The sequence below is a fragment of the Pseudophryne corroboree genome, assembly GCF_028390025.1.
Source record: "Pseudophryne corroboree isolate aPseCor3 chromosome 3 unlocalized genomic scaffold, aPseCor3.hap2 SUPER_3_unloc_1, whole genome shotgun sequence".
NCBI lineage: Eukaryota > Metazoa > Chordata > Amphibia > Anura > Myobatrachidae > Pseudophryne > Pseudophryne corroboree.
Genome location: NW_026967493.1, coordinates 6,897,659 through 6,923,376, shown reverse-complemented (window position 1 = coordinate 6,923,376; position 25,718 = coordinate 6,897,659). Strand labels below are relative to the sequence as shown.

Sequence of the window (25,718 nt, the reverse complement as noted above, 5' to 3'; positions counted from 1 at the left end):
TTTCTCCTAGTCCGTAGAGGATGCTGGGGACTCTGTAAGGACCATGGGGAATAGACGGGCTCCGCAGGAGACATAGGCACTAAAAAGAACTTTAGGTATGGGTGTGCACTGGCTCCTCCCTCTATGCCCCTCCTCCAGACCTCAGTTAGAGAACAGTCGGATTTGGCCGTCCATTGAATAGGTGTTGTCGTGTCCATTTCTCTAACGTCCTAGTGGATGCTGGGGACTCCGAAAGGACCATGGGGAATAGCGGCTCCGCAGGAGACTGGGCACAAAGTAAAAGCTTTAGGACTAGCTGGTGTGCACTGGCTCCTCCCCCTATGACCCTCCTCCAAGCCTCAGTTAAGATTTTGTGCCTGAACGAGAAGGGTGCAATCTAGGTGGCTCTCCTGAGCTGCTTAGAGTAAAAGTTTAAATAAGCACTGTCAGCAGTGTTCATTCCGGGAGTGGACAACTGGGAAGCAGACTTCCTCAGCAGACACGATCTTCACCCGGGGGAGTGGGGACTTCACCCAGAAGTCTTCCACATGATTGTAAACCGTTGGGAAAAACCAAAGGTGGACATGATGGCGTCTCGCCTCAACAAAAAACTGGACAGATATTGCTCCAGGTCAAGGGACCCTCAGGCAATAGCTGTGGACGCTCTGGTAACACCGTGGGTGTACCAGTCAGTGTATGTGTTCCCTCCTCTCCCTCTCATACCAAAAGTACTGAGAATCATAAGAAGGAGAGGAGTAAAGACTATACTCGTGGCTCCGGATTGGCCAAGAAGGACTTGGTACCCGGAAATTCAAGAGATGCTCACGGAAGACCCGTGGCCTCTACCTCTAAGACAGGACCTGCTCCAGCAGGGACCATGTCTGTTGCAAGACTTACCGCGGCTGCGTTTGACGGCATGGCGGTTGAACGCCGGATCCTGAAGGAAAAAGGCATTCCGGATGAAGTCATCCCTACCCTGATCAAAGCCAGGAAGGATGTAACCGTACAACATTATCACCGTATTTGGCGTAAATATGTTGCGTGGTGCGAGGCCAGGAAGGCCCCTACAGAGGAATTTCAACTGGGTCGATTCCTGCATTTCCTGCAAACAGGACTGTCTATGGGCCTCAAATTAGGGTCCATTAAGGTTCAAATTTCGGCCCTGTCGATATTCTTCCAAAAAGAACTAGCTTCTGTTCCTGAAGTTCAGATGTTTGTCAAGGGAGTACTGCATATACAGCCTCCTTTTGTGCCTCCAGTGGCACCTTGGGATCTCAATGTAGTGTTGGGATTCCTAAAATCACATTGGTTTGAACCACTCACCACTGTGGACTTGAAATATCTCACATGGAAAGTGGTAATGCTGTTAGCCCTGGGTTCAGCCAGGCGTGTATCAGAATTGGCGGCTTTATCCTATAAAAGCCCTTACCTAATTTTTCATACGGACAGGGCAGAATTGAGGACTCGTCCTTAATTTCTCCCTATGGTGGTTTCAGCATTTCACTTAAACCAACCTATTGTGGTGCCTGCGGCTACTAGGGACTTGGAGGATTCCAAGTTGCTGGACGTAGTCAGGGCCCTGAAAATATATGTTTCCAGGACGGCTGGAGTCAGAAAATCTGACTCGCTGTTTATCCTGTATGCACCCAACAAGCTGTGTGCTCCTGCTTCTAAGCAGACGATTGGTCGTTGGATTTGTAGTACAATTCAGCTTGCACATTCTGTGGCAGGCCTGCCACAGCCAAAATCTGTAAAAGCCCATTCCACACGGAAAGTGGGCTCATCTTGGGCGGCTGCCCGAGGGGTCTCTGCTTTACAACTTTGCCGAGCAGCTACTTGGTCAGGGGCAAACACGTTTGCTAAATTCTACAAATTTGATACCCTGGCTGAGGAGGACCTGGAGTTCTCTCATTCGGTGCTGCAGAGTCATCCGCACTCTCCCGCCCGTTTGGGAGCTTTGGTATAATCCCCATGGTCCTTTCGGAGTCCCCAGCATCCACTCGGACGTTAGAGAAAATAAGAATTTACTTACCGATAATTCTATTTCTCATAGTCCGTAGTGGATGCTGGGCGCCCATCCCAAGTGCGGATTGTCTGCATTACTTGTACATAGTTATTGTTACAAAAATCGGGTGATAAAGCTAAATATTTATCTTATATAAAACCCTTTATGAGGTCTAAGAACACTGTACGCTATTCACGTATGGAGTACCGTAAGGGTACGCTCGTTGCGTAGCAATCGCTTAGCCGTAGTCGAGACGCTCAAGCGTCACGTTCGCTCACAGCCAAGAGATCACAGGCAGGCACGCTATTGGCTGCCGTCTAACGTAATGATTCGCTATAGCGTAGCGGACGCTCGGGACCACGAGGAGATCACCAGCGGCGCCGACGCTCACAATGTTAAACCTTTATATTTAAACCATAAACAGTATATTATGCAGTAAAACCTTAGTGTAGTGATAGAGTGTAAATGCAACACAGTATAACCTTATTAACTCGAATGCTGTTCGAGCGTCACCGACGCTCTGAGAATACTTAACACTATAAGAAATACACAGATACCGTGCTTAGGGTCTAACGCCTTATATATATATATTATGAATGTTATACTTGCAAAAGAATTAATACACTACAAGTCATACACTACAATATAACATAGACTAACTAACCAGATTACTACACATAAAATACAATAATGGTACAATAATACTTTAAGAGGAAAAGAGAGAGAAAAGGGGAGAAGAGAGAGAGAGAGAGAATGGCTAACAATAACAATAAGACAATATGGTTGCAGATAAAACTACACATGTGAGAGACAATCGCTGCGCAGTTAGTCAATGCTGAATACCGCATGGGATGGAAGCTAGACTCCATTTTGAGAAAACTCCCATGATTCCAAAGACTGCAACACATGGTTGAAAGGGGGAGGGGAAAACACCCGGCAGCAGCCATTTTAGATTTGCAGGTCCAAACACATGGCACTCTCTGCTACACCACAATCACATAGCAGAAGACACAAGACTCCATTTTATTCCAAAATGTCCAAGCCTCAAAACAATGCATATGTTCTGATTTTACAATTCCAAACCATCTAAATCACCTTTCACAATTTCAAGCAAACACAGTATCTCAATAACCAGAGCATATGAGCTATCACAAGACCAGACCACCAGGTACCCACAAGTATCAGCCTGCCATTGCTACAAGCACATATTCAAAAGTACTGCATGGTCTTATTCATGATTAACAAGATATATTATAACAAACCAGCACAATCTATTTTAAATCACCATAGGCAAACAAATACCACAAATACTATGCTACAGATTGTCTACTGTTCCAATTCATCACAGACTTCACAGAGTATCAACAGAAACACCCAACAATCACACAACTGCCCAAACCTCGTTAACCTTAAGCCATTTGTATCTCCAAACTAACTAATCTATGCCAATCAGCCATGAGATATTGAGATTATGATACTTAGCCTTTCGTAAGGAGCCTGGTGATGATCCAGCCATGCTTGCTGTGTGTAAGGTAGCTGTGTGAGTGAGTTACAGTATATCTGTCCTCAGAGGCCCCCACAACTGACCCCGACCCCCCCCCCCGACAGGAACTATTCTCCTGTGTGTCTGTTCCTGGGGGAGGGGTCTCTCTCTCTCCTTTATGATTGAGTTACTATTCTCTTTGTATATGCTGATCAGGTTCAGCCCTGAAAACTTAGTAAATGGTTGGCTTGATCATTCATTGTTCTAACTAAGTGATCTTAGCTTTTATGCATATAATCATATCTATCCGCTGCAATGTCCCACAACTTCACAACAAGCATCAAACTAACCCACACATCATTCTGCTTGCTTCAATACCAAACATGACGGGCGCATCTGGTTCTGTTCAAATAATACACATTCATGACATCAATTCATCAGCCAATTCTAAATCTCCATGATGTCTGGTGCCCGACATTATTATAACCATGTACTGTATGAAACAAGCGCCGAATCCATCTCCGTGCCATGTCCGAGCAAATGCGTGTGTTACTATATATTGCTGTGCTCGCTGCGCATATTTGCAAGTATAGCGACTTAAATGTGTGCAGTTTGTATGTTCTCTCTATGTAATATTTTTGACTTTGACAGTCCACCCTTTGGCAGTCACCAATAACTGCCACTTCCTAAAACATTTCAAAAAGAGAAAAATATATGTCATATGTAAATACATTTCTATGATTGGGTAAGGGAGGAGAGAAGAGAAGGTGTGAAGAGGGTATGACCTAGTGAGATAGCAGAAGCATGTGTGTATGAATCCATGTTTGGGGGTCATGTATCATCGTGCCGTACATGTTTTAAATCAAGCTTCGAGGTATTGCGAAGTATACATTTGAATTCCTTCTTATCCCGTGGTACGGGTCTGTGGATGGGCTGTCAAACTTTACCGAGCTCTTTTCGGATTTTGGTTGTAACAAAATGGGGAGCACATTTTAGTTGATGATACATGAATGGGGGAATATGTGATTGCTGATATCTGTGCCTGTATTCCCTATACTATGTGTGTAATTACCTGAAGGTTGTAGAGATGAAGATAAAGAACACTTATGGTAAATGCAGTGGTATTCTATGTCAGGTTAATGTACATTTGTCGGTTGAAGTCTTGTTCGGTGTCTGTTGAATGCAGTCTTCTTTGTGCTTTTGCCCATAAGGTGCGAGCAAAAGCTTTGTCAATGTCCATAGATTTACAAAAGTGTTGGGCTAGCGTAATTTTAAAATTTCTAGGGAAACTGGGGATCTATGGCAAAGTTCATCAAAAATCTGTGTATCGGGTTGTCAAAACTTCTTCTTTAATCCATCTGTTGTCTGTATATCGGCTCATCAAATTCCTCGTCCAAGTGGGTCTTTTTACCTTGGAGGAAACGGAAAAACAGGTGAAAGAAACGGACCGTAGAAATCGCATTTTCATCACATCATTGTTTCTACATTTGGGTCATAAATCAAATCCATTGGAATTACAGTTTCCTCACTCCTCAGACTCATTACCCTAGTACGACGATTGCACTTCATTAAAGCCTGACCGCATCTAAATATCAAACCAATTGATATGACAACACCTAAGATACATAGGAGAAACTTCCCAACATCCATTATGACTCCTTGAGCCCATTCTCCTAAACCAGAAAACCAATTTCGCGGGTTCAACCATGACACCCAACCAGTCAGCTCATTACCTACAGCAGCAAGAGTGAGATTGTGTCTCCTGCGAAATTCCCACTTCAGTTGGAGAATATCGTCCATCTTTTGGTCTATGACCTCGACCGGGTCCTCGGTGCTATTCGTAATATATGTGCAACATTTCACGCCGTATTGTGTTGCCAGTGTGACACAATATCCGCCTGTCACTGCTGTGAGGTAATTGAGATCCATTCTATGCTGTACCAGTTCTGTTTTATAAGCTTGAAGTTCTCTTCCAGTATACCTAAACGTGTCATCATACATTTCAGTGATATTATCTAACAAATTTGCAAGCGCAGAGATGTATCTATAGTTCATCACTCCTCGAGCGGTGCGAGTGAAGTCTAACGCAAGTAGAACCTGAATCCCGGTGGATTCATGGATCATATCCGAGGCCAAATGCTCTGTCCTCTCTGTCAGTTGCCTTTTAACTACGTGCTCGTAATGGGTATGAGTATAAGGAGCTTGGGCACCACGGTGTATGTCTTTCATTTTGTCATGTGATACAGTCATTACTTCAGGCAGTACTTTTCCAATATAACACAATCCTTCAGAGTTTGGGGCAAGCCACTTATACGCCTTTCTCCCGCATATGAAATATGCATCATCGGGGAGAACATATGGGATGGAGTAGGACATAACCATATTACACACCTTCCATGTGAAATCTCCTAACCCTAATTCTTCCATCTGCTTAGTACACGTATCAGGTTGTACGATATGTGCACAGTATCCTGGTGATACCTCTCCAACTCTCGTAATCCTATTTCCTAAGGTATACCTATACCGGAAAGATTTTCCTCTACTGGCTATGTGGCGTATAAGCTCTGTATCTGTAGGCATTCTATCTGCTCTATGCGAAAAGGTCATGGTTTGGTTACTCCATGACACTTCCCAATTTCCCGGCTTTCGGGGATTGGAGATGTTAAAACATAATAGGGACCTATCCACATGGTATTGGTGGAGCTTCAAACTAGGAGGGCTGGAGATATTAAACCTCCTGTCCACCGGTCTCCCACCACTTAACTCAAGTACCTCCCCTAACGTTAAAGGAAATGGTACTAGCCCTGATTTGCTATGACCTTGAGGTACTTGAGAGCATACCCAACAATCTGTTTTATTTAACACACTACCCACTAAGGAGTGATAGTCACTCAATGGATGCCGGTCCATATGGATATTAAAACTGGATTGGCATTTCTTAATGCACCCATCCTCCACTACGTTGTTACAGAGCCTACAGATACAGTTTTCTTCAGCTAACAATCCTTAAAAGAAAAATGTTTACAAATAACATGGCTAGATCGTTTCTGGTACTCGCCTTTTGCTTGGTGGTTGTATTGCTATTGGAAATTTACACCTCCGTCTCTCAGTCACCGGGACCTTTCTGGATCCTTTCTCGACCTCACTGGTACTCTCGCCGGAACAGACTGCTCTGGTCAACATCATGGTCAACAGGAAAATCCATATCACAGTCTCTTGGGGCAAGTCCATCTTACAGGAGGAGAAAAGAAGAAATTTGTAATGGGGGTACAGAAAAACAGTTTGAGGGGGAGAGAAACTTGTTACGATAATTAAGTTCTCTAGTCTTGTTGTTCTTCTTGTTCTGCTGTCATCTCAAAAAGGTGCTGTCTCTCAGTCTTCCAAACGAACATTCCGGTGATGCAATATTCCCTCCAAACCAGCGATCTTTCTGTAAGGAGCAAAAAAAATCTTGCATTACCATTTGTCTAACTGAGGTGTGACATACCGTCTTTAAAACATAAAACATGAGTGAGAAGAGGGAGAGGAAAAAAAACAAAAGAGAGAGAGAACAATTCATATATGTATATATAACATAACACATCAATAAACAACAGAAAAAAAAAAAAAAAAACATTTTTCAAACATAAACATTTTCTAAAACATTGTCAGATCATCAGGCTGTCATATCTACATGTCCAATGGTTTCCTTGCGCAGTCCCTCCCCCCAGCACTTCCATATTCCATTGTCTGTATCTGGCCAGAATACATTGGTGCGGATAGGTCATGCTGGGGTTTGGTAGACTTCTGCAAAGACCAAGTATATATGCAATGTTTGAATCCTACCAATAATCGTCAGAGATGGGGAGAGAGAAAAAAAGAAACATTTCACAGATACATTTACAACGTTTCACCCGGTCATTCCTGTGTCTTCAGGGAATGACCTCCCAATTTATTAACTATAACCTCAGGCTTACCATCAGTCCTAATGATCACCTTTCCTGATTGCACATTATGGGTGTGGCTCAAATTTTTTTCTATATGATCCCTGTTTATAATTTTGTGTGTCATAACCCTGCTCATATCTTTGTCTAGGGGGTTTATGTGAATTTTGTCTACTTCCTGATCTGCAATCTCTTGCAAAATGACCTTCCTTTTGGCAGTTATAACACCTTGTCACCTTTGGCTTAACCACAGGGATCTGAGGCTTCTTTGTTTCCCTTCGCTTGATGCTGGTTTGCTCATGCCCAACAGCAGAGTCCCTTAATGCAGTTACTGATTTATCTCTCCAGTATGGATTGGTGATCTGTATCTTTGCTCTCAACACTTCCTTTAAACCATCCATTAGCACAGATACTGCTACTTCTCTGTGCGGTGCACTTGTTTTGATGTCTGTGATCCCAGTGTTCCTAGCCATTACTTGCAGTGCTCGATTGAAATAATTGGAAATACTTTCCCCTTCGTTTTGTCTTATGGAGAAGATTTTGTTCCACTCGACAATGGCGGGGAAATATATTTCTAACTGTCGGTTGATCTGCTTAATACATTCCTGATTGTGTTCCTCCGTACAAGGTGCCTCCGTGTCTAATTTACAATCAGCAATGAATTTTTCAGGGTCAACACTGGAGGGCAAACATGTCCTCAGCACTGCTCGCCACTCTTTGTTGGTGAGTTCTGTTGAGTTTCCTAGTTCTTTAACAAACCTTTGACATGCTACTAGATTTTTCCTAGGATCAGGAAATTCAGACATAATTGATCTCAATTCGGTCCGGGACCAGAGACAGCGCATTGCACTGTCCTTGACGGGAATGATTCCCTGATCGTCAGTCTTCCCATTGGGGACTGCGATCACCCTGACCGGATCAAACTCAACTACATCATTTTGTGTTGATCTTACAATATGGGGTACATCTGTTTGTGCGTGATATAAAACATTGTACGTACCTGTGGACACGACCTCACCTGACCCTCCGTTAGGGGGTTTGATTATTGCCTTTACCGATTTGGTCGCGTCCACCTGGATGTCTTGTAGGATGGCTTCTGGAAGAGGTGCCGACATTGTTCTGGGCTCACTTTCTTGTTTGTATTCCTGAGGGAAGTTTGACATGGGGTGCAACTTGCATAGGTTAATAGTTGTACATTTAACAGTATTACAATTATCATTGTTACATTTATTACACTTATTCTTATCATCTATACTACAGTTGCTAAGAGCGTTTTTATTGTTCAACCTTGTGCTTTTCTCCGCAACCATAATCCTCTCCATTGCCATGTCTCTCCTCTCAAGATAAGAGTCAGATAAGTCAATTAAATCTCTTTGCAATTCACTTTCCTGTTGCCATAACTGCAAATAATCATAATGTTTGATTCGTCTCTTTGCTGGTTTAATAAGACCTATCCTTCTCCTTAAATTCATTAACACTTCTGGGCTGAAGCTACCTATTCTTGGGAATTTCTCCCCGTCATGCATTGTCATTCTTTCCCATTCATCACATAAAATTTCTGTGTGCCTTCCGTATTTTTCACACATTACGTACCTTGCCGACCCGACTGGTCGGTTTATAGAATCAACCCGAACCGAGGTTGATCGCCCCCTTCCTGAACAACTGGCCCCCATAATTTGCAGGTGTTACGGACCCTTACAAAAAACCAAGATATTCACGATAGGTTGACGGTGAAGTTTACCGAGCACCTCACTCACTCGCCCACGCCGACCAATACGACCTGTTCACACTGATATAGTGCTGGCGTACTCGACCCAGGGCCCCTATTAACCTTTGTTTACTGGAACATGTGAGTGTGATCCGCAGAGCATTAACCCTTTCCAGTAAAGGTGTGGTTGTCAGATAGTTCCTGAGTGACCAGCGAACTTCCCTTTTTGAAAAAATAAAAAATTACACAAATCACGTTAGAATGTACAAATAGCGTTTATGACCTTCGTACACAAATAGTACCGGTCAGGTTTACTAATGCACACAATTACGTGCGGTACAATCGTTCAGCACATAAGCAACTAATCTTATGTACGGAGCGACCAGCGGAATCGAAAATTGCGGCTGCGAATTCCTTCAGCAAGAGCTTGTATGGCCTATATGGGTGTTGCACCAACCCTTTTTTTGGTGTTGTGCCTGTGAACTCTATAGCGGACTTCCTTGTCTGCTGTACCTAGACCTCCTGGTCTGTTATGACCTCCTGGTCTGCTACAGTATGACCTCCTGGTCTGCTATACTCTAATGCTCAAATTTTATGTTTAACCAAGGATGCCTCCCTAGCCACCGTGCATGTCACTTACACGTATGTACCTTCACGAGAACTCGATGATTTCTTTTGGTTCAATCCTCAAAATTGTATAAATGTATGTAAAAACACTCACTCACCACATATACACTTTTGTTTCTATTTCTATTTCTGCGCAGAAATTTCTCTTTAGACCAGATGTGTTACAAATTAGGAGAAGGATCTGTTAATTTAAATTTCGAATTTAAAATAGATTTGCGCTACTTATCGCCTGTTGCGCTATTTATCGCTTGTTGCGTTACTTAACAATCAACACTATCGTGTGACTTGAGTTACGTGGGCGTACCCAGACGCTCCGTTGCGTAATTTACGCTGCGTGCGTCGGCCTTTGCGTACGCGAGTCTCTCCCTTTGTTAGAGACACGTGTACACCAGTCTTTGTCCACCGTAACACAACTAACACGTTTTATCAATGTAGATGATCCTCGATCATCTACCGCACACCACACCAATCTCTCCTTTTACCTTTAGGTAGAGCTGTGTGTATTTCTATACCTTAACTGTATTACCTTTACTCTTTAACTATGAAATAGCGGCAAATCTCTCTTAGTACGTTTATCAATTATACAATGGCAAACAGGAGAGTGATATATGAAAATACACGAATGAAAAGAAATGCAGATATGCGTGCGTGTGTACGCAAGACAGAAATAAACAGTTTTAAAAAGACACTATCGTTTTGTTCTTACCTCCGGTCCCGGATTCCTTCAGCACCCTTTACTAAGCGAAGCAGACGCTTATCCAAACAGCACTACGAGGAATATGACCTCCCGCCCTTTGCTGCTGGATAATGTCTGCTGAAATTACCTAGTGCAGATATGTGAAGGACGGGCGAGCCGCCAATTGATAAAGCTAAATATTTATCTTATATAAAACCCTTTATGAGGTCTAAGAACACTGTACGCTATTCACGTATGGAGTACCGTAAGGGTACGCTTGTTGCGTAGCAATCGCTTAGCCGTAGTCGAGACGCTCAAGCGTCACGTTCGCTCACAGCCAAGAGATCACAGGCAGGCACGCTATTGGCTGCCGTCTAACGTAATGATTCGCTATAGCGTAGCGGACGCTCGGGACCACGAGGAGATCACCAGCGGCGCCGACGCTCACAATGTTAAACCTTTATATGTAAACCATAAACAGTATATTATGCAGTAAAACCTTAGTGTAGTGATAGAGTGTAAATGCAACACAGTATAACCTTATTAACTCGAATGCTGTTCGAGCGTCACCGACGCTCTGAGAATACTTAACACTATAAGAAATACACAGATACCGTGCTTAGGGTCTAACGCCTTATATATATATTATGAATGTTATACTTGCAAAAGAATTAATACAATACAAGTCATACACTACAATATAACATAGACTAACTAACCAGATTACTACACATAAAATACAATAATGGTACAATAATACTTTAAGAGGAAAAGAGAGAGAAAAGGGGAGAAGAGAGAGAGAGAGAATGGCTAACAATAACAATAAGACAATATGGTTGCAGATAAAACTACACATGTGAGAGACAATCGCTGCGCAGTTAGTCAATGCTGAATACCGCATGGGATGGAAGCTAGACTCCATTTTGAGAAAACTCCCATGATTCCAAAGACTGCAACACATGGTTGAAAGGGGGAGGGGAAAACACCCGGCAGCAGCCATTTTAGATTTGCAGGTCCAAACACATGGCACTCTCTGCTACACCACAATCACATAGCAGAAGACACAAGACTCCATTTTATTCCAAAATGTCCAAGCCTCAAAACAATGCATATGTTCTGATTTTACAATTCCAAACCATCTAAATCACCTTTCACAATTTCAAGCAAACACAGTATCTCAATAACCAGAGCATATGAGCTATCATAAGACCAGACCACCAGGTACCCACAAGTATCAGCCTGCCATTGCTACAAGCACATATTCAAAAGTACTGCATGGTCTTATTCATGATTAACAAGATATATTATAACAAACCAGCACAATCTATTTTAAATCACCATAGGCAAACAAATACCACAAATACTATGCTACAGATTGTCTACTGTTCCAATTCATCACAGACTTCACAGAGTATCAACAGAAACACCCAACAATCACACAACTGCCCAAACCTCGTTAACCTTAAGCCATTTGTATCTCCAAACTAACTAATCTATGCCAATCAGCCATGAGATATTGAGATTATGATACTTAGCCTTTCGTAAGGAGCCTGGTGATGATCCAGCCATGCTTGCTGTGTGTAAGGTAGCTGTGTGAGTGAGTTACAGTATATCTGTCCTCAGAGGCCCCCACAACTGACCCCGACCCCCCCCCCCCGACAGGAACTATTCTCCTGTGTGTCTGTTCCTGGGGGAGGGGTCTCTCTCTCTCCTTTATGATTGAGTTACTATTCTCTTTGTATATGCTGATCAGGTTCAGCCCTGAAAACTTAGTAAATAGTTGGCTTGATCATTCATTGTTCTAACTAAGTGATCTTAGCTTTTATGCATATAATCATATCTATCCGCTGCAATGTCCCACAACTTCACAACAAGCATCAAACTAACCCACACATCATTCTGCTTGCTTCAATACCAAACATGACGGGCGCATCTGGTTCTGTTCAAATAATACACATTCATGACATCAATTCATCAGCCAATTCTAAATCTCCATGATGTCTGGTGCCCGACATTATTATAACCATGTACTGTATGAAACAAGCGCCGAATCCATCTCCGTGCCATGTCCGAGCAAATGCGTGTGTTACTATATATTGCTGTGCTCGCTGCGCATATTTGCAAGTATAGCGACTTAAATGTGTGCAGTTTGTATGTTCTCTCTATGTAATATTTTTGACTTTGACACGGGTTATTGTTGTTGTGAGCCATCTTTTCAGAGGCTCCTTCTGTTATCATGCTGTTAACTGGGTTCAGATCACAAGTTGTACGGTGTGATTGGTGTGGCTGGTATGAGTCTTACCCGGGATTCAAAATCCTTCCTTATTGTGTACGCTCGTCCGGGCACAGTATCCTAACTGAGGCTTGGAGGAGGGTCATAGGGGGAGGAGCCAGTGCACACCAGCTAGTCCTAAAGCTTTTACTTTGTGCCCAGTCTCCTGCGGAGCCGCTATTCCCCATGGTCCTTTCGGAGTCCCCAGCATCCACTACGGACTATGAGAAATAGAATTATCGGTAAGTAAATTCTTATTATTACTGTATATCAGTAATAGTACAGAGTGGTGTAACTGTGACACGTGTGTCCTAACAAGCAGTATAGAAGCTATAGAAAATTGTTTAAAATTATTGTATATAATTCAGTACAGAGCGGTGTAACTGTGACACATGTGTGTCCTGACAAGCAGTATAGAAGCTATAGAAAAGTATATATATTACTGTATATCAGTACAGAGCGGTGTAACTGTGACACATGTGTGTCCTGACGAGCAGTATAGAAGTTATATACAATAATTTTAAATAATTTTCTATAACTTCTATACTGCTTGTCCGGACACACGTGTCACAGTTACACCGCTCTGTACTGATATATAAAATAATTTTAAATAATTTTCTATATCAGTACAGAGCGGTGTAACTGTGACACGTGTGTCCTGACAAGCAGTATAGAAGCTATAGAAAAGTATATATATTATTGTATATATATCAGTACAGAGCAGTGTAACTGTGACCCATGTGTCCTGACAAGCAGTATAGAAGCTATAGAAAAGTATATATATTATTGTAAATATCAGTACAGAGCAGTGTAACTGTGACCATGTGTCCTGACAAGCAGTATAGAGGCTATAGAAAAGTATATATATTATATACTGGTGGTCCCCAGACCCCACAATGCAGCCCACTGATCAGATATTTGCAGCACACTGAGCACAGATATGGAGCGTTTTCAGGCAGAGAAAGTAGATATTTTCAGCACACTGAGCACAGATTATTTGCAGCACACTGAGCACAGATATTTTCAGCACACTGGGGGTAATTCCAAGTTGATCGCAGCAGGAAATTTTTTAGCAGTTGGGCAAAACCATGTGAACTGCAGGGGGGGCAGATATAACATGTGCAGAAAGAGTTAGGTGTGGGTGGGTTATTTTGTTTTGTTTCTGTGCAGGGTAAATACTGGCTGCTTTATTTTTACACTGCAATTTAGATTGCAGGTTGAACACACCACACCCAAATCTAACTCTCTCTGCACATGTTACTTTCGGTCAACCGCTGACCTCAAGGTTCCCACCATTGGTTACAATAGAGCGCATAGGCGCTACATTGTATCACTGCCGTGTGCCGCCTGTCAGACAGTACAGGAGCACACAGCCGATCAGGAGGGTGCCACAACGTGGCGCTCCCTGATTGGCTGAAGAAACCCACTTAGACATCAGTCAGATGGGGTTTCTGGCATTCGGGGAAAGGGGTCCCATGTGAAAACATGGGTCCCCTTTCAGTTCGTGGTCGGGTGTCCCGTTTTTTTTATTTTTACAAGTACGTGGATTACAAATGGATTATCCGAGGAGCCCTCTACACTGGATTTGGTGAGTAGGATTTTTTCAACAGGTACACCATGGATTCTACTGGAGAAGAGGACCGACCCTCGTGTGAACATAAGGTAAGTATGTGTATATGGTGGTGTGTATGTATGCATTAAAGTTATACTTTCAAGGTGTGTGTGTAATGTCTTTATTGGGGTATTTTTTTAGTAGTAGTACTACTACAGGTACCAGCGGGCCCGGTTTTCCGCCGCATGCTGGTACTTGTGGTTCTCCAAGTACCAGCTTGCGGGGGAGGCTTGCTGCGACTTGTAGTACTGCTACTAAAAACAATATTCATTACTTTCAACAAAGGCTATCAGCCCCCCATCCGCAGCCCATTGGATGGGGGGGACAGCCTCGGGCTTCACCCCTGGCCCTTGGGTGGCTGGGGGGGGGGGGACCCCTTGATTAAAGGGGTCCCCACTCCCCCAGGGAACCCCTGTCAATTTTTTACCCATATTTCTCTATCGTCCTAGTGGATGCTGGGGTTCCTGAAAGGACCATGGGGAATAGCGGCTCCGCAGGAGACAGGGCACAAAAAGTAAAGCTTTAGGATCAGGTGGTGTGCACTGGCTCCTCCCCCTATGACCCTCCTCCAAGCCTCAGTTAGGTTTTTGTGCCCGGCCGAGAAGGGTGCAATCTAGGTGGCTCTCCTAAAGAGCTGCTTAGAAAAGTTTAGCTTAGGTTTTTTATTTTACAGTGAGTCCTGCTGGCAACAGGATCACTGCATCGAGGGACTTAGGGGAGAAGAAGTGAACTCACCTGCGTGCAGGATGGATTGGCTTCTTTGACTACTGGACATTAGCTCCAGAGGGACGATCACAGGTACAGCCTGGATGGTCACCGGAGCCTCGCCGCCGGCCCCCTTGCAGATGCTGAAAAGAGAAGAAGGTCCAGAATCGGCGGCAGAAGACTCCTCAGTCTTCTTAAGGTAGCGCACAGCACTGCAGCTGTGCGCCATTGCTCTCAGCACACTTCACACGGCAGTCACTGAGGGTGCAGGGCGCTGGGGGGGGGGCGCCCTGGGCAGCAATGAAAATCCTTTTTTTGGCAAAAAAATACCTCACATATAGCCTCCGGGGCTATATGGAGATATTTAACCCCTGCCAGAATCCATTTTTAAGCGGGAGACGAGCCCGCCGAAAAGGGGGCGGGGCCTATCTCCTCAGCACACAGCGCCATTTCCTCACACAGTTCCGCTGGTCAGGAAGGCTCCCAGGCTCTCCCCTGCACTGCACTACAGAAACAGGGTTAAATCAAGAGAGGGGGGGGCAAAATTTGGCGAAATTGTGATTTTATAAAAGCAGCTATAAGGGAGCACTTATTATAAGGCTATCCCTGTAAAATATAGCGCTTTGGTGTGTGCTGGCAAACTCTCCCTCTGTCTCCCCAAGGGGCTAGTGGGGTCCTGTCCTCTATCAGAGCATTCCCTGTGTGTGTGTGCTATATGTCGGTACGTGTGTGTCGACATGTATGAGGACGATGTTGGTGAGGAGGCGGAGCAAATTGCCTGTAATGGTGATGTCACTCTCTAGGGAGTCGACACCGGAATGGATGGCTTATTTATGGAATTACGTGATAATGTCAACACGCTGCAAGGTCGGTTGGCGACATGAGACGGCTGGCAAACAAATTAGTACCTGTCCAGGCGTCTCAAACACCGTCAGGGGCGTTAAAACGTCCTTTTACCTCAGTCGGTCGACAGACACAGACACGGACACTGATTTCAGTGTCGACGGTGAAGAAACAAACGTATTTCCCTTTAGGGCCACACGTTACATGTTAAGGGCAATGAAGGAGGTGTTACATATTTCTGATACTACAAGTACCACAAAAGAGGGTATTATGTGGGATGTGAAAAAACTACCTGTAGTTTTTCCTGAATCAGATAAATTAAAGGAAGTGTGTGATGATGCGTGGGTTCCCCCCGATAGAAAATTATTGGCGGTATACCCTTTCCCGCCAGAAGTTAGGGCGCGTTGGGAAACACCCCTTAGGGTGGATAAGGCGCTCACACGCTTATCAAAACAAGTGGCGGTACCGTCTATAGATAGGGCCGTCCTCAAGGAGCCAGCTGACAGGAGGCTGGAAAATATCATAAAAAGTATATACACACATACTGGTGTTATACTGCGACCAGCGATCGCCTCAGCCTGGATGTGCAGAGCTGGGGTGGCTTGGTCGGATTCCCTGACTAAAAATATTGATTCCCTTGACAGGGACAGTATTTTATTGACTATAGAGCATTTAAAGGATGCATTTCTATATATACGAGATGCACAGAGGGATATTTGCACTCTGGCATCAAGAGTAAGTGCGATGTCCATATCTGCCACAAGATGTTTATGGACACGACAGTGGTCAGGTGATGCAGATTCCAAACGGCACAAAGGTGTATTGCCGTATAAAGGAAGAGGAGTTATTTGGGGTCGGTCCATCGGACCTGGTGGCTACGGCAACTGCTGGAAAATCCACCGTTTTTACCCTAAGTCACATCTCTGCAGAAAAAGACACCGTCTTTTCAGCCTCAGTCCTTTCGTCCCTATAAGAGTCATATCTGCCCAGGGATAGAGGAAAGGGAAGAAGACTGCAGCAGGCAGCCCATTCCCAGGAACAGAAGCCTTCCACCGCTTCTGCCAAGCTCTCAGCATGACGCTGGGACCGTACAGGACCCCTGGATCCTACAAGTAGTATCCCAGGGGTACAGATTGGAATGTCGAGACGTTTCCCCCTCGCAGGCTCCTGAAGTCTGTTTTACCAAGGTCTCCCTCCGACAAGGAGGCAGTATGGGAAACAATTCACAAGCTGTATTCCCAGCAGGTGATAATCAAATTACCCCTCCTACAACAAGGAAAGGGGTATTATTCCACACTATATTGTGGTACTGAAGCCAGAAGGCTAGGTGAGACCTATTCTAAATCTAAAAAAATTTGAACACTTACAAAGGTTCAAATCAAGATGGAGTCACTCAGAGCAGTGATAACGAACCAGGAAGAAGGGGACTATATAGTGTCCAGGGACATCAGGGATGCTTACATCCATGTCCCAAATTTGCCCTTCTCACTAAGGGTACTTCAGGTTCGTGGTACAAAACTGTCACTATCAGTTTCAGACGCTGCCGTTTGGATTGTCCACGGCACCCCGGGTCTTTACCAAGGTAATGGCCGAAATGATGATTCTTCTTCAAAGAAAAGGCGTCTTAATTATCCCTTACTTGGACGATCTCCTGACAAGGGCAAAGTCCAGGGAACAGTTGGAGGTCGGAGTAGCACTATCTCGGATACTGCTACAACAGCACGGGTGGATTCTAAATATTCCAAAATCGCAGCTGTTCCCGACGACACGTCTGCTGTGCCTAGGGATGATCCTGGACACAGTCCAGAAAAAGGTGTTTCTCCCGGAAGAGAAAGCCAGGGAGTTATCCGAGCTAGTCAGGAACCTCCTAAAACCAGGAAAAGAGGCTTCCTACGAAGCAATTCCATTCGGCAGATTTCACGCAAGAACTTTTCAGTGGGATCTGCTGGACAAATGGTTCGGATCGCATCTTCAGATGCATCAGCGGATAACCCTATATCCAAGGACAAGGGTGTCTCTCCTGTGGTGGTTACAGAGTGCTCATCTTCTAGAGGGCCGCAGATTCGGCATTCAGGATTGGATGCTGGTGACCACGGAGGCTGGGGAGCAGTCACACAAGGAAAAAATTTCCAGGGAGTGTGATCAAGTCTGGAGATTTTTCTCCACATAAATATACTGGAGCTAAGGGTAATTTTATAATGCTCTAAGCTTAGCAAGACCTCTGCTTCAAGGTCAGCCGGTATTGATCCAGTGGGAAAAACATCACGGCAGTCGCCCACGTAAACAGACAGGGCGGCACAAGAAGCAGGAGGGCAATGGCAAAAACTGCAAGGACTTTTCGCTGGGCGGAAAATCATGTGATAGCACTGTCAGCAGTGTTTCATTCCGGGAATGGAAACTGGGAAGCAGATTTCCTCAGCAGGCACGACCTCCACCCGGGAGAGTGGAAACTTCATCGGGAAGTTTTTCCACATGATTGTGAACCGTTGGGAAATACCAAAGGTGGACATGATGGCGTCCCGTCTGAACAAAAAACGGGACAGGTATTGCGCCAGGTCAAGAGACCCTCAGGCAATAGCTGTGGACGTTCTGGTAACACCGTGGGTGTACCAGTCGGTGTATGTGTTCCCTCCTCTGCTTCTCATACCTAAGGTACTGAGAATTATAAGACGTAGAGGAGTAAGAACTATACTCATGGCTCCGGATTGGCCAAGAAGGACTTGGTACCCGGAACTTCAAGAGATGCTCACAGAGGACTTATGGCCTCTGCCGCTAAGAAGGGACTTGCTTCAGCAAGTACCATGTCTGTTCCAAGACTTACCGCAGCTGCGTTTGACGGCATGGCGGTGGAACGCCGGATCCTAAGGGAAAAAGGCATTCCGGAAGAGGTCATTCCTACCCTGGTCAAAGCCAGGAAGGAGGTGACCGCACAACATTATCACCACATGGGGCGAAAATATGTTGCGTGGTGTGAGGCCAGGAAGGCCCCACGAAGAAATTTCAACTCGGTCGATTCCTGCATTTCCTGCAAACAGGAGTGTCTATGGGCCTCAAATTGGGGTCCATTAAGGTTCAAATTTCGGCCCTGACGATTTTCTTCCAGAAAGAATTGGCTTCAGTTCCTGAAGTCCAGAAGTTTGTCAAGGGAGTATTGCATATACAACCCCCTTTTGTGCCTCCAGTGGCACTGTGGGATCTCAACGTAGTTCTGGGATTCCTCAAATCACATTGGTTTAAAACCAGTCAAATCTGTGGATTTGAAGCATCTCACATGAAAAGTGACCATGCTCTTGGCCCTGGCCTGGGCCAGGCGAGTGTCAAATTGGTGGTTTTTTTCTCAAAAAAGCCCATATCTGTTTGTCCATTCGGACAGGGCAGAGCTGCGGACTCGTCCCCAGTTCTCTCCCTAAGGTGGTGTCAGTGTTTCACCTGAACCAGCTTATTGTGGTGCCTTGCGCCTACTAGGGACTTGGAGGACTCCAAGTTGCTAGATGTTGTCAGGGCCCTGAAAATATAGGTTCCAGGACGGCTGGAGTCAGGAAAACTGACTTGCTGTTATCCTGTATGCACCCAACAAACTGGGTGCTCTTGCTTCTAAGCAGACTATTGCTAGTTGGATGTGTAATACAATTCAGCTTGCACATTCTGTGGCAGGCCTGCCACAGCCAAAATATGTAAATGCCCATTCCACAAGGAAGGTGGGCTCATCTTGGGCGGCTGCCCGAGGGGTCTCGGCTTTACAACTTTGCCGAGCGGCTACTTAGTCAGGGGCAAACACGTTTGTAAAATCCTACAAATTTGATACCCTGGCTAAGGAGGACCTGGAGTTCTCTCATTCGGTGCTGCAGAGTCATCCGCACTCTCCCGCCCGTTTGGGAGCTTTGGTATAATCCCCATGGTCCTTTCAGGAACCCCAGCATCCACTAGGACGATAGAGAAAATAAGAATTTACTTACCGATAATTCTATTTCTCGGAGTCCGTAGTGGATGCTGGGCGCCCATCCCAAGTGCGGATTATCTGCAATACTTGTACATAGTTACAAAAATCGGGTTATTATTGTTGTGAGCCATCTTTTCAGAGGCTCCGCTGTTATCATACTGTTAACTGGGTTCAGATCACAGGTTGTACAGTGTGATTGGTGTGGCTGGTATGAGTCTTACCCGGGATTCAAAATCCTTCCTTATTGTGTACGCTCGTCCGGGCACAGTATCCTAACTGAGGCTTGGAGGAGGGTCATAGGGGGAGGAGCCAGTGCACACCACCTGATCCTAAAGCTTTACTTTTTGTGCCCTGTCTCCTGCGGAGCCGCTATTCCCAATGGTCCTTTCAGGAACCCCAGCATCCACTACGGACTCCGAGAAATAGAATTATCGGTAAGTAAATTCTTATTTTTTGCAACCAGGGCCGGCTCAAAGAGCCCGAGGCTGGTTTGGTTTAGGAGGGGGGACCCCACGCATTTCCCACCCCTTCCCACTGAAAAACATGCACGGATCTCATGGATCCGTGCATGCCTATACAAACACTGGATAAAAAAGCAGGTCTGTTTTTTTTTTAGCACTTTTTCACGATTTGTATTTTAGCACGGCAGTGTTTGGCTATTGTCGGCAGTGTTTGTGTTTTGCACTTTTTAGTAAATGACCGATTTCTACCAAATTGCAGGCGTATTTGACCGATGGTGTATTGATTCGTGATTTTTTCCTAGGACTTCCAAAATATTACGAATGCCCTCATCACTGCCGTGATTTTTGCATAGTAAATTACCGAGATGACACTTTGAAGAAAAAACGGCATCTCGGTCAAAATCGTGACCTTAGTAAATATACCCCATGGAGTCTGTTTCTGATAATTTGAGTAGACACATGCACATTTGTGGCTCGCTGGAGGTCATTTTGCAGGGCTCTGGCAGTGCTCCTCCTGTTCCTCCTTGCACAAAAGCGGAGGTAGCAGTCCCGCTGCTGGGTTGTTGCCCTCCTACGGCGTCCTCCACGTCTCCTGATGTACTGGCCTGTCTCCTGGTAGCGCCTCCATGCTCTGGACACTACGCTGACAGACACAGCAAACCTTCTTGCCACAGCTCGCATTGATGTGCCATCCTGGATGAGCTGCACTACCTGAGCCACTTGTGTCGGTTGTAGGGAGGTCATACAGGCACGTGGAGGCCACACACACTACTGAGCCTCATTTTTACATGTTTTAAGGACATTACATCAAAGTTGGATCAGCCTGTAGTGTGTTTTTCCACTTTCATTTTGAGGGTGACTCCAAATCCAGACCTCCATGGGTTAATAAATTTGATTTTCATTGATAATTTTTGTGTGATTTTGTTGTCAGCACATTCAACTATGTAAAGAACAAAGTATTTAATAAGAATATTTCATTCATTCAGATCTAGGATGTGTTATTTTAGTGTTCCCTTTATTGAGCAGTGTGTATATATATTATATATATATTATATAATATATATATATATATAATATAAAATCTGTGTCAACTCCTTCCCAACACCCTGTCAGACACTTACCTCAGCAGTGGGTGGACGTTGTGTTCAGCAGGTATAACTATGGGTACGAGTGGGTTGTACGCTGCTTTTTGTGGTCCCAGTAATAATACATACCACATTTCCCAATCTCTTCTTTACCAGTCAGTCACTGCATACCCCCATTCCTGTAACACAAACCAATAGAGTGAGAGACAAATGTATCATCTTTCCAGTGGCCTTATACAGTGATCATATAACCTGCATTTCCTGCTGCTGATACCTTTTCAGATATAATATAACTACGTGTTCTAATGACTGCACTGCCTGCTGACACTGCCACAAGTGACTGCACTGATATTCTTCTGTATGATCACTGTTCTGTAACTCAGGATTTATTACATTGTGATATTTACAATTTTAGGGGAAAGAGCTAATTATTATTAAAGCAGAAGATATAAAAAAGGAAGAGGAGACGTATGTGTGGGATGATCAACCGTGTAAGGAGGAATTCCCTAAAGGTATCAGCACAGGTGAGTAATAGTCACTAAGTACAGTACAGAGTCTGATATTCTCCTTGTTCTGTCACTACAGCAATCGCTTATCCTACACCCTCCTCTGTCACTACAGACTAATGTGGACATAGTATCATCCCAGTGGGGGAGTCAGGAGCCATCAGCCCCTATTATACTCCTGCTCTCCTCCTCACATCATGTCACTGTGTGTTACCAGCCCAGAGATCTCACCAGTCTCCTCCCCACACTCTCTGGTGTATCTCTTACATCAGGAGCCATCAGCCCCTATTATACTCCTGCTCTCCCCCTCACATCATGTCACTGTGTGTTACCAGCCCTGAGATCTGACCAGTCTCCTCCCCACACTCTCTGGTGTATCTCTTACATCGGGAGCCATCAGACCCTATTATACTCCTGCTCTCCCCCTCACATCATGTCACTGTGTGTTACCTGCCCAGAGATCTGACCAGTCTCCTCCCCACACTCTCTGGTGTATCTCTTACATCAGGAGCCATCAGCCCCTATTATACTCCTGCTCTCCCCCTCACATCATGTCACTGTGTGTTACCAGCCCTGAGATCTGACCAGTCTCCTCCCCACACTCTCTGGTGTATCTCTTACATCGGGAGCCATCAGACCCTATTATACTCCTGCTCTCCCCCTCACATCATGTCACTGTGTGTTACCAGCCCAGAGATCTGACCAGTCTCCTCCCCACACTCTCTGGTGTATCTCATACATCAGGAGCCATCAGCCCCTATTATACTCCTGCTCTCCTCCTCACATCATGTCACTGCGTGTTACCAGCCCAGAGATCTGACCAGTCTCCTCCCCACACTCTCTGGTGTATCTCATACATCAGGAGCCATCAGCCCCTATTATACTCCTGCTCTCCCCCTCACATCATGTCACTGTGTGTTACCAGCCCAGAGATCTGACCAGTCTCCTCCCCACACTCTCTGGTGTATCTCATACATCAGGAGCCATCAGCCCCTATTATACTCCTGCTCTCCTCCTCACATCATGTCACTGTGTGTTACCAGCCCAGAGATCTGACCAGTCTCCTCCCCACACTCTCTGGTGTATCTTATACATCAGGAGCCATCAGTCCCTATTATACTCCTGCTCTCCCCCTCACATCATGTCACTGTGTGTTACCAGCCCAGAGATCTGACCAGTCTCCTCCCCACACTCTCTGGTGTATCTCATACATCAGGAGCCATCAGACCATTATTAGACGCCTGCTCTCTCTCACATCTTATCGATGTGTGCTACCAGCTACCCCTATTCCTCCCTGTCACTTACAAATATGACAGTTTCCCATGATCCTCCCTATGTCCTACAATGTGACATTATCAGTGATCACTGATGGTAACATCTTTGTAAGTGCTATCTTATCTGATTATATTGTTTTACCTGAACTATGAACTACATTTGCATACATATCTAAATGCAATACCCTCTTTTGCATAAGTAGAGATGTATTCTCTTAAGGGCCCTACACACTTAAAGATTATCTGTCCAATCTGCCTGATTGGAAAGAAAATCTGGCAATGGCTGGGAGCAAATGACAATCAACAATCTGCTCCCAAAATCAAGAAAATGGACAAAAACAGTTCAGATAAATTGGTTTAATGAAACAAACTTAACCAATTTGTCTTAAAGTCATTTTTGTCTGTTTTCCAATGTTTGAGAGCAAATAGTCAATTGCCATTTGCTCCCAGACATTGCCAGATTTTCTTTCCAATCAGCCAGATTGGACAGATAATCTTTTAGTGTGTAGGGCCCTTTACACTTAGCGTCTATACACCATACTGCACGATATGTCTTGAGTAACTAAGCTAGTCTCTGAGTACTCTAATTTTCTTTAAATTTTGCATCTTATTTGCATTGCAGAATTCAGAATTAAGGAGAGGCTAGAGGAGACAGTAGTGCCATCAATATGCAATGAAATTGTAGGTGGTGAGGTTGTGCGGGAGGGTGGGAAGGTGATCAGCTCAGGCGTAGACATGTGAAGTTTAAGAAAGCACTGGGACATACAAGAAGAGGTAGCAGAGAGACATTTGGAGATACAAGTGAGGAGGAGAGGTCAGGGGAGGAAAAGTAGATATGAGTATCGTCCGCATAGAGATGATATTGCAAGTCAAAAGAACTAATGAGCTCACCTAAAGAGGATATATCTCCTATATAATAGCCCTGTGATTCTGTGCCTGGGTCTCCAACGCTGGGCGTGGCTAGGAGCTCTCATTGGGTTAGTGGCAGGTCTATCACACCCAGTCCACAGCTGATTGGGCGAGAAACTTCCTCCCACACAGGTTACATCCAATGGGAGGCTCTGCGCTTTGGCTGCTGTATTTTCACAGAGCAGGATTAGCAATGGGACTGATGGAGCTGCAGCTCCAGCCCCACACCCCAAAATAGTCCCACTGCATCTGCAGCATCACACCCTCCAACACTTTACACATAAACATTGATACAAATTCGCAAAGTGGGCGTAGCCACGGGGACAATGCCGTGGCCACGCCCCTTTTCCTATACTTTCAATGGAAGCTTGGAGAGTCAAAAAAACGGTACAGACCATAAAAAAAAAGGGACTGTACCTGTCAAAATGGTGCAGCTGGAGGGTGTGCCACTGCATCTGCAGCAAGTCTCTGCGCTGTAGATAGGGAAAATACATCCTTTTACTGCAGCGTCCTATGGGGATCATTCCGAGTTGTTCGCTAGCTGCATTCATTTACTGTGCAGCGATCAGGCAAAAACTCGGCACTTCTGCGCATGCGTATGCAGCGCAATGCGCACATGCGGCATACTATTACAACGACTGATGTAGTTTTACACAGGGTCTAGCGATGCTTTTCAGTCGCACAGGCAGCCGCAGAGTGATTGACAGGAAGAGGGCGTTTCTGGGTGTCAACTGACCGTTTTCAGGGAGTGTTAGGAAAAACCCGGCCGAACGCAGAGCGTGTTCATGACGTCAAATCAGGAACTGAATGGTCTAAAGTGATCGCAAGCGCCGAGTAGGTCTGAAGCTTCTCTCAAACTGCGCAAAATATTTTTGTACCCGCTCTGCGATCCCTTCGTTCGCATTTCTGCTAAGCTAATATACACTCCCAGTGGGAGGCGGCATAGCGTTTGCACGGCTGCTAAAAACTGCTAGGGAGCGATCAACTCGGTATAACCACCAATGTCCTGCTGCCAGTCCACCTGCCCCCTCCAGCATCAACAATCCCCACTCACTAGCCGCACCGCAGGTGGAACAAAAGCTGCTGCGGCCACCGGCATAGATGTGTATGAAAGCGGCACAGCGGAAGGCTTTCATAGGCCTCCCTGCACCGCATACTCTCTGAGCCCCGGAGCCTCCTCTGCGTGTGATGTCACAGAAGTGCCTCCCCACCACAGCCGCACCCAGATCCCCAGGGGCCCTGACTCCGCAACACAGCGCCTGACCTGCCGGCCTAGAAGACCCGACATGGTTAATGTAGCGGATAGAGAGGGTGATATCGTGGAGTGTAATGTCTGGACGCTGAATCAATGTAAAAAGTGACAGTGCAGTGGGTGTGCAGTCAGGGCCGTTGCTAGAGTGTTCACCGCCCCCCTGCAAACTATAAATTTGCACCCTCGCATACTTTACAAACGCACAGCGCACATAATGACCCCTTTAGTAGAGACACTTAACCATGTAATGGCCCCAGTACCAGAGATGTACACGTATAATGCCCCCTGAACCAATGACGCTTACACACGTAACGCCCCCTGTACCAGAGATGCTTACACACGTAACGCCCTCTGTACCAGTGATGCTTACACACGTAACGCCCCCTGTAGCAGTGATGCTTACACACGTAACGCCCTCTGTACCAGTGACGCTTACACACGTAATGCCCCCTGTACCA

The 25,718-nt window shown here is 45.2% G+C and overlaps 1 protein-coding gene across 1 annotated transcript in view; it reads left to right on the top strand.

Annotated features, from left to right (window-relative positions):
• The window catches only part of LOC134983100 (zinc finger protein 436-like), an 83,283-nt gene that overhangs the window by 39,449 nt on the left and 18,116 nt on the right, over positions 1 to 25,718 (top strand). The window contains exon 8 of the mRNA XM_063948803.1: positions 21,735 to 21,843. Coding sequence (XP_063804873.1) covers positions 21,735 to 21,843 — 109 coding nt within the window. The remainder of the gene's footprint in view (positions 1 to 21,734; positions 21,844 to 25,718) is intronic.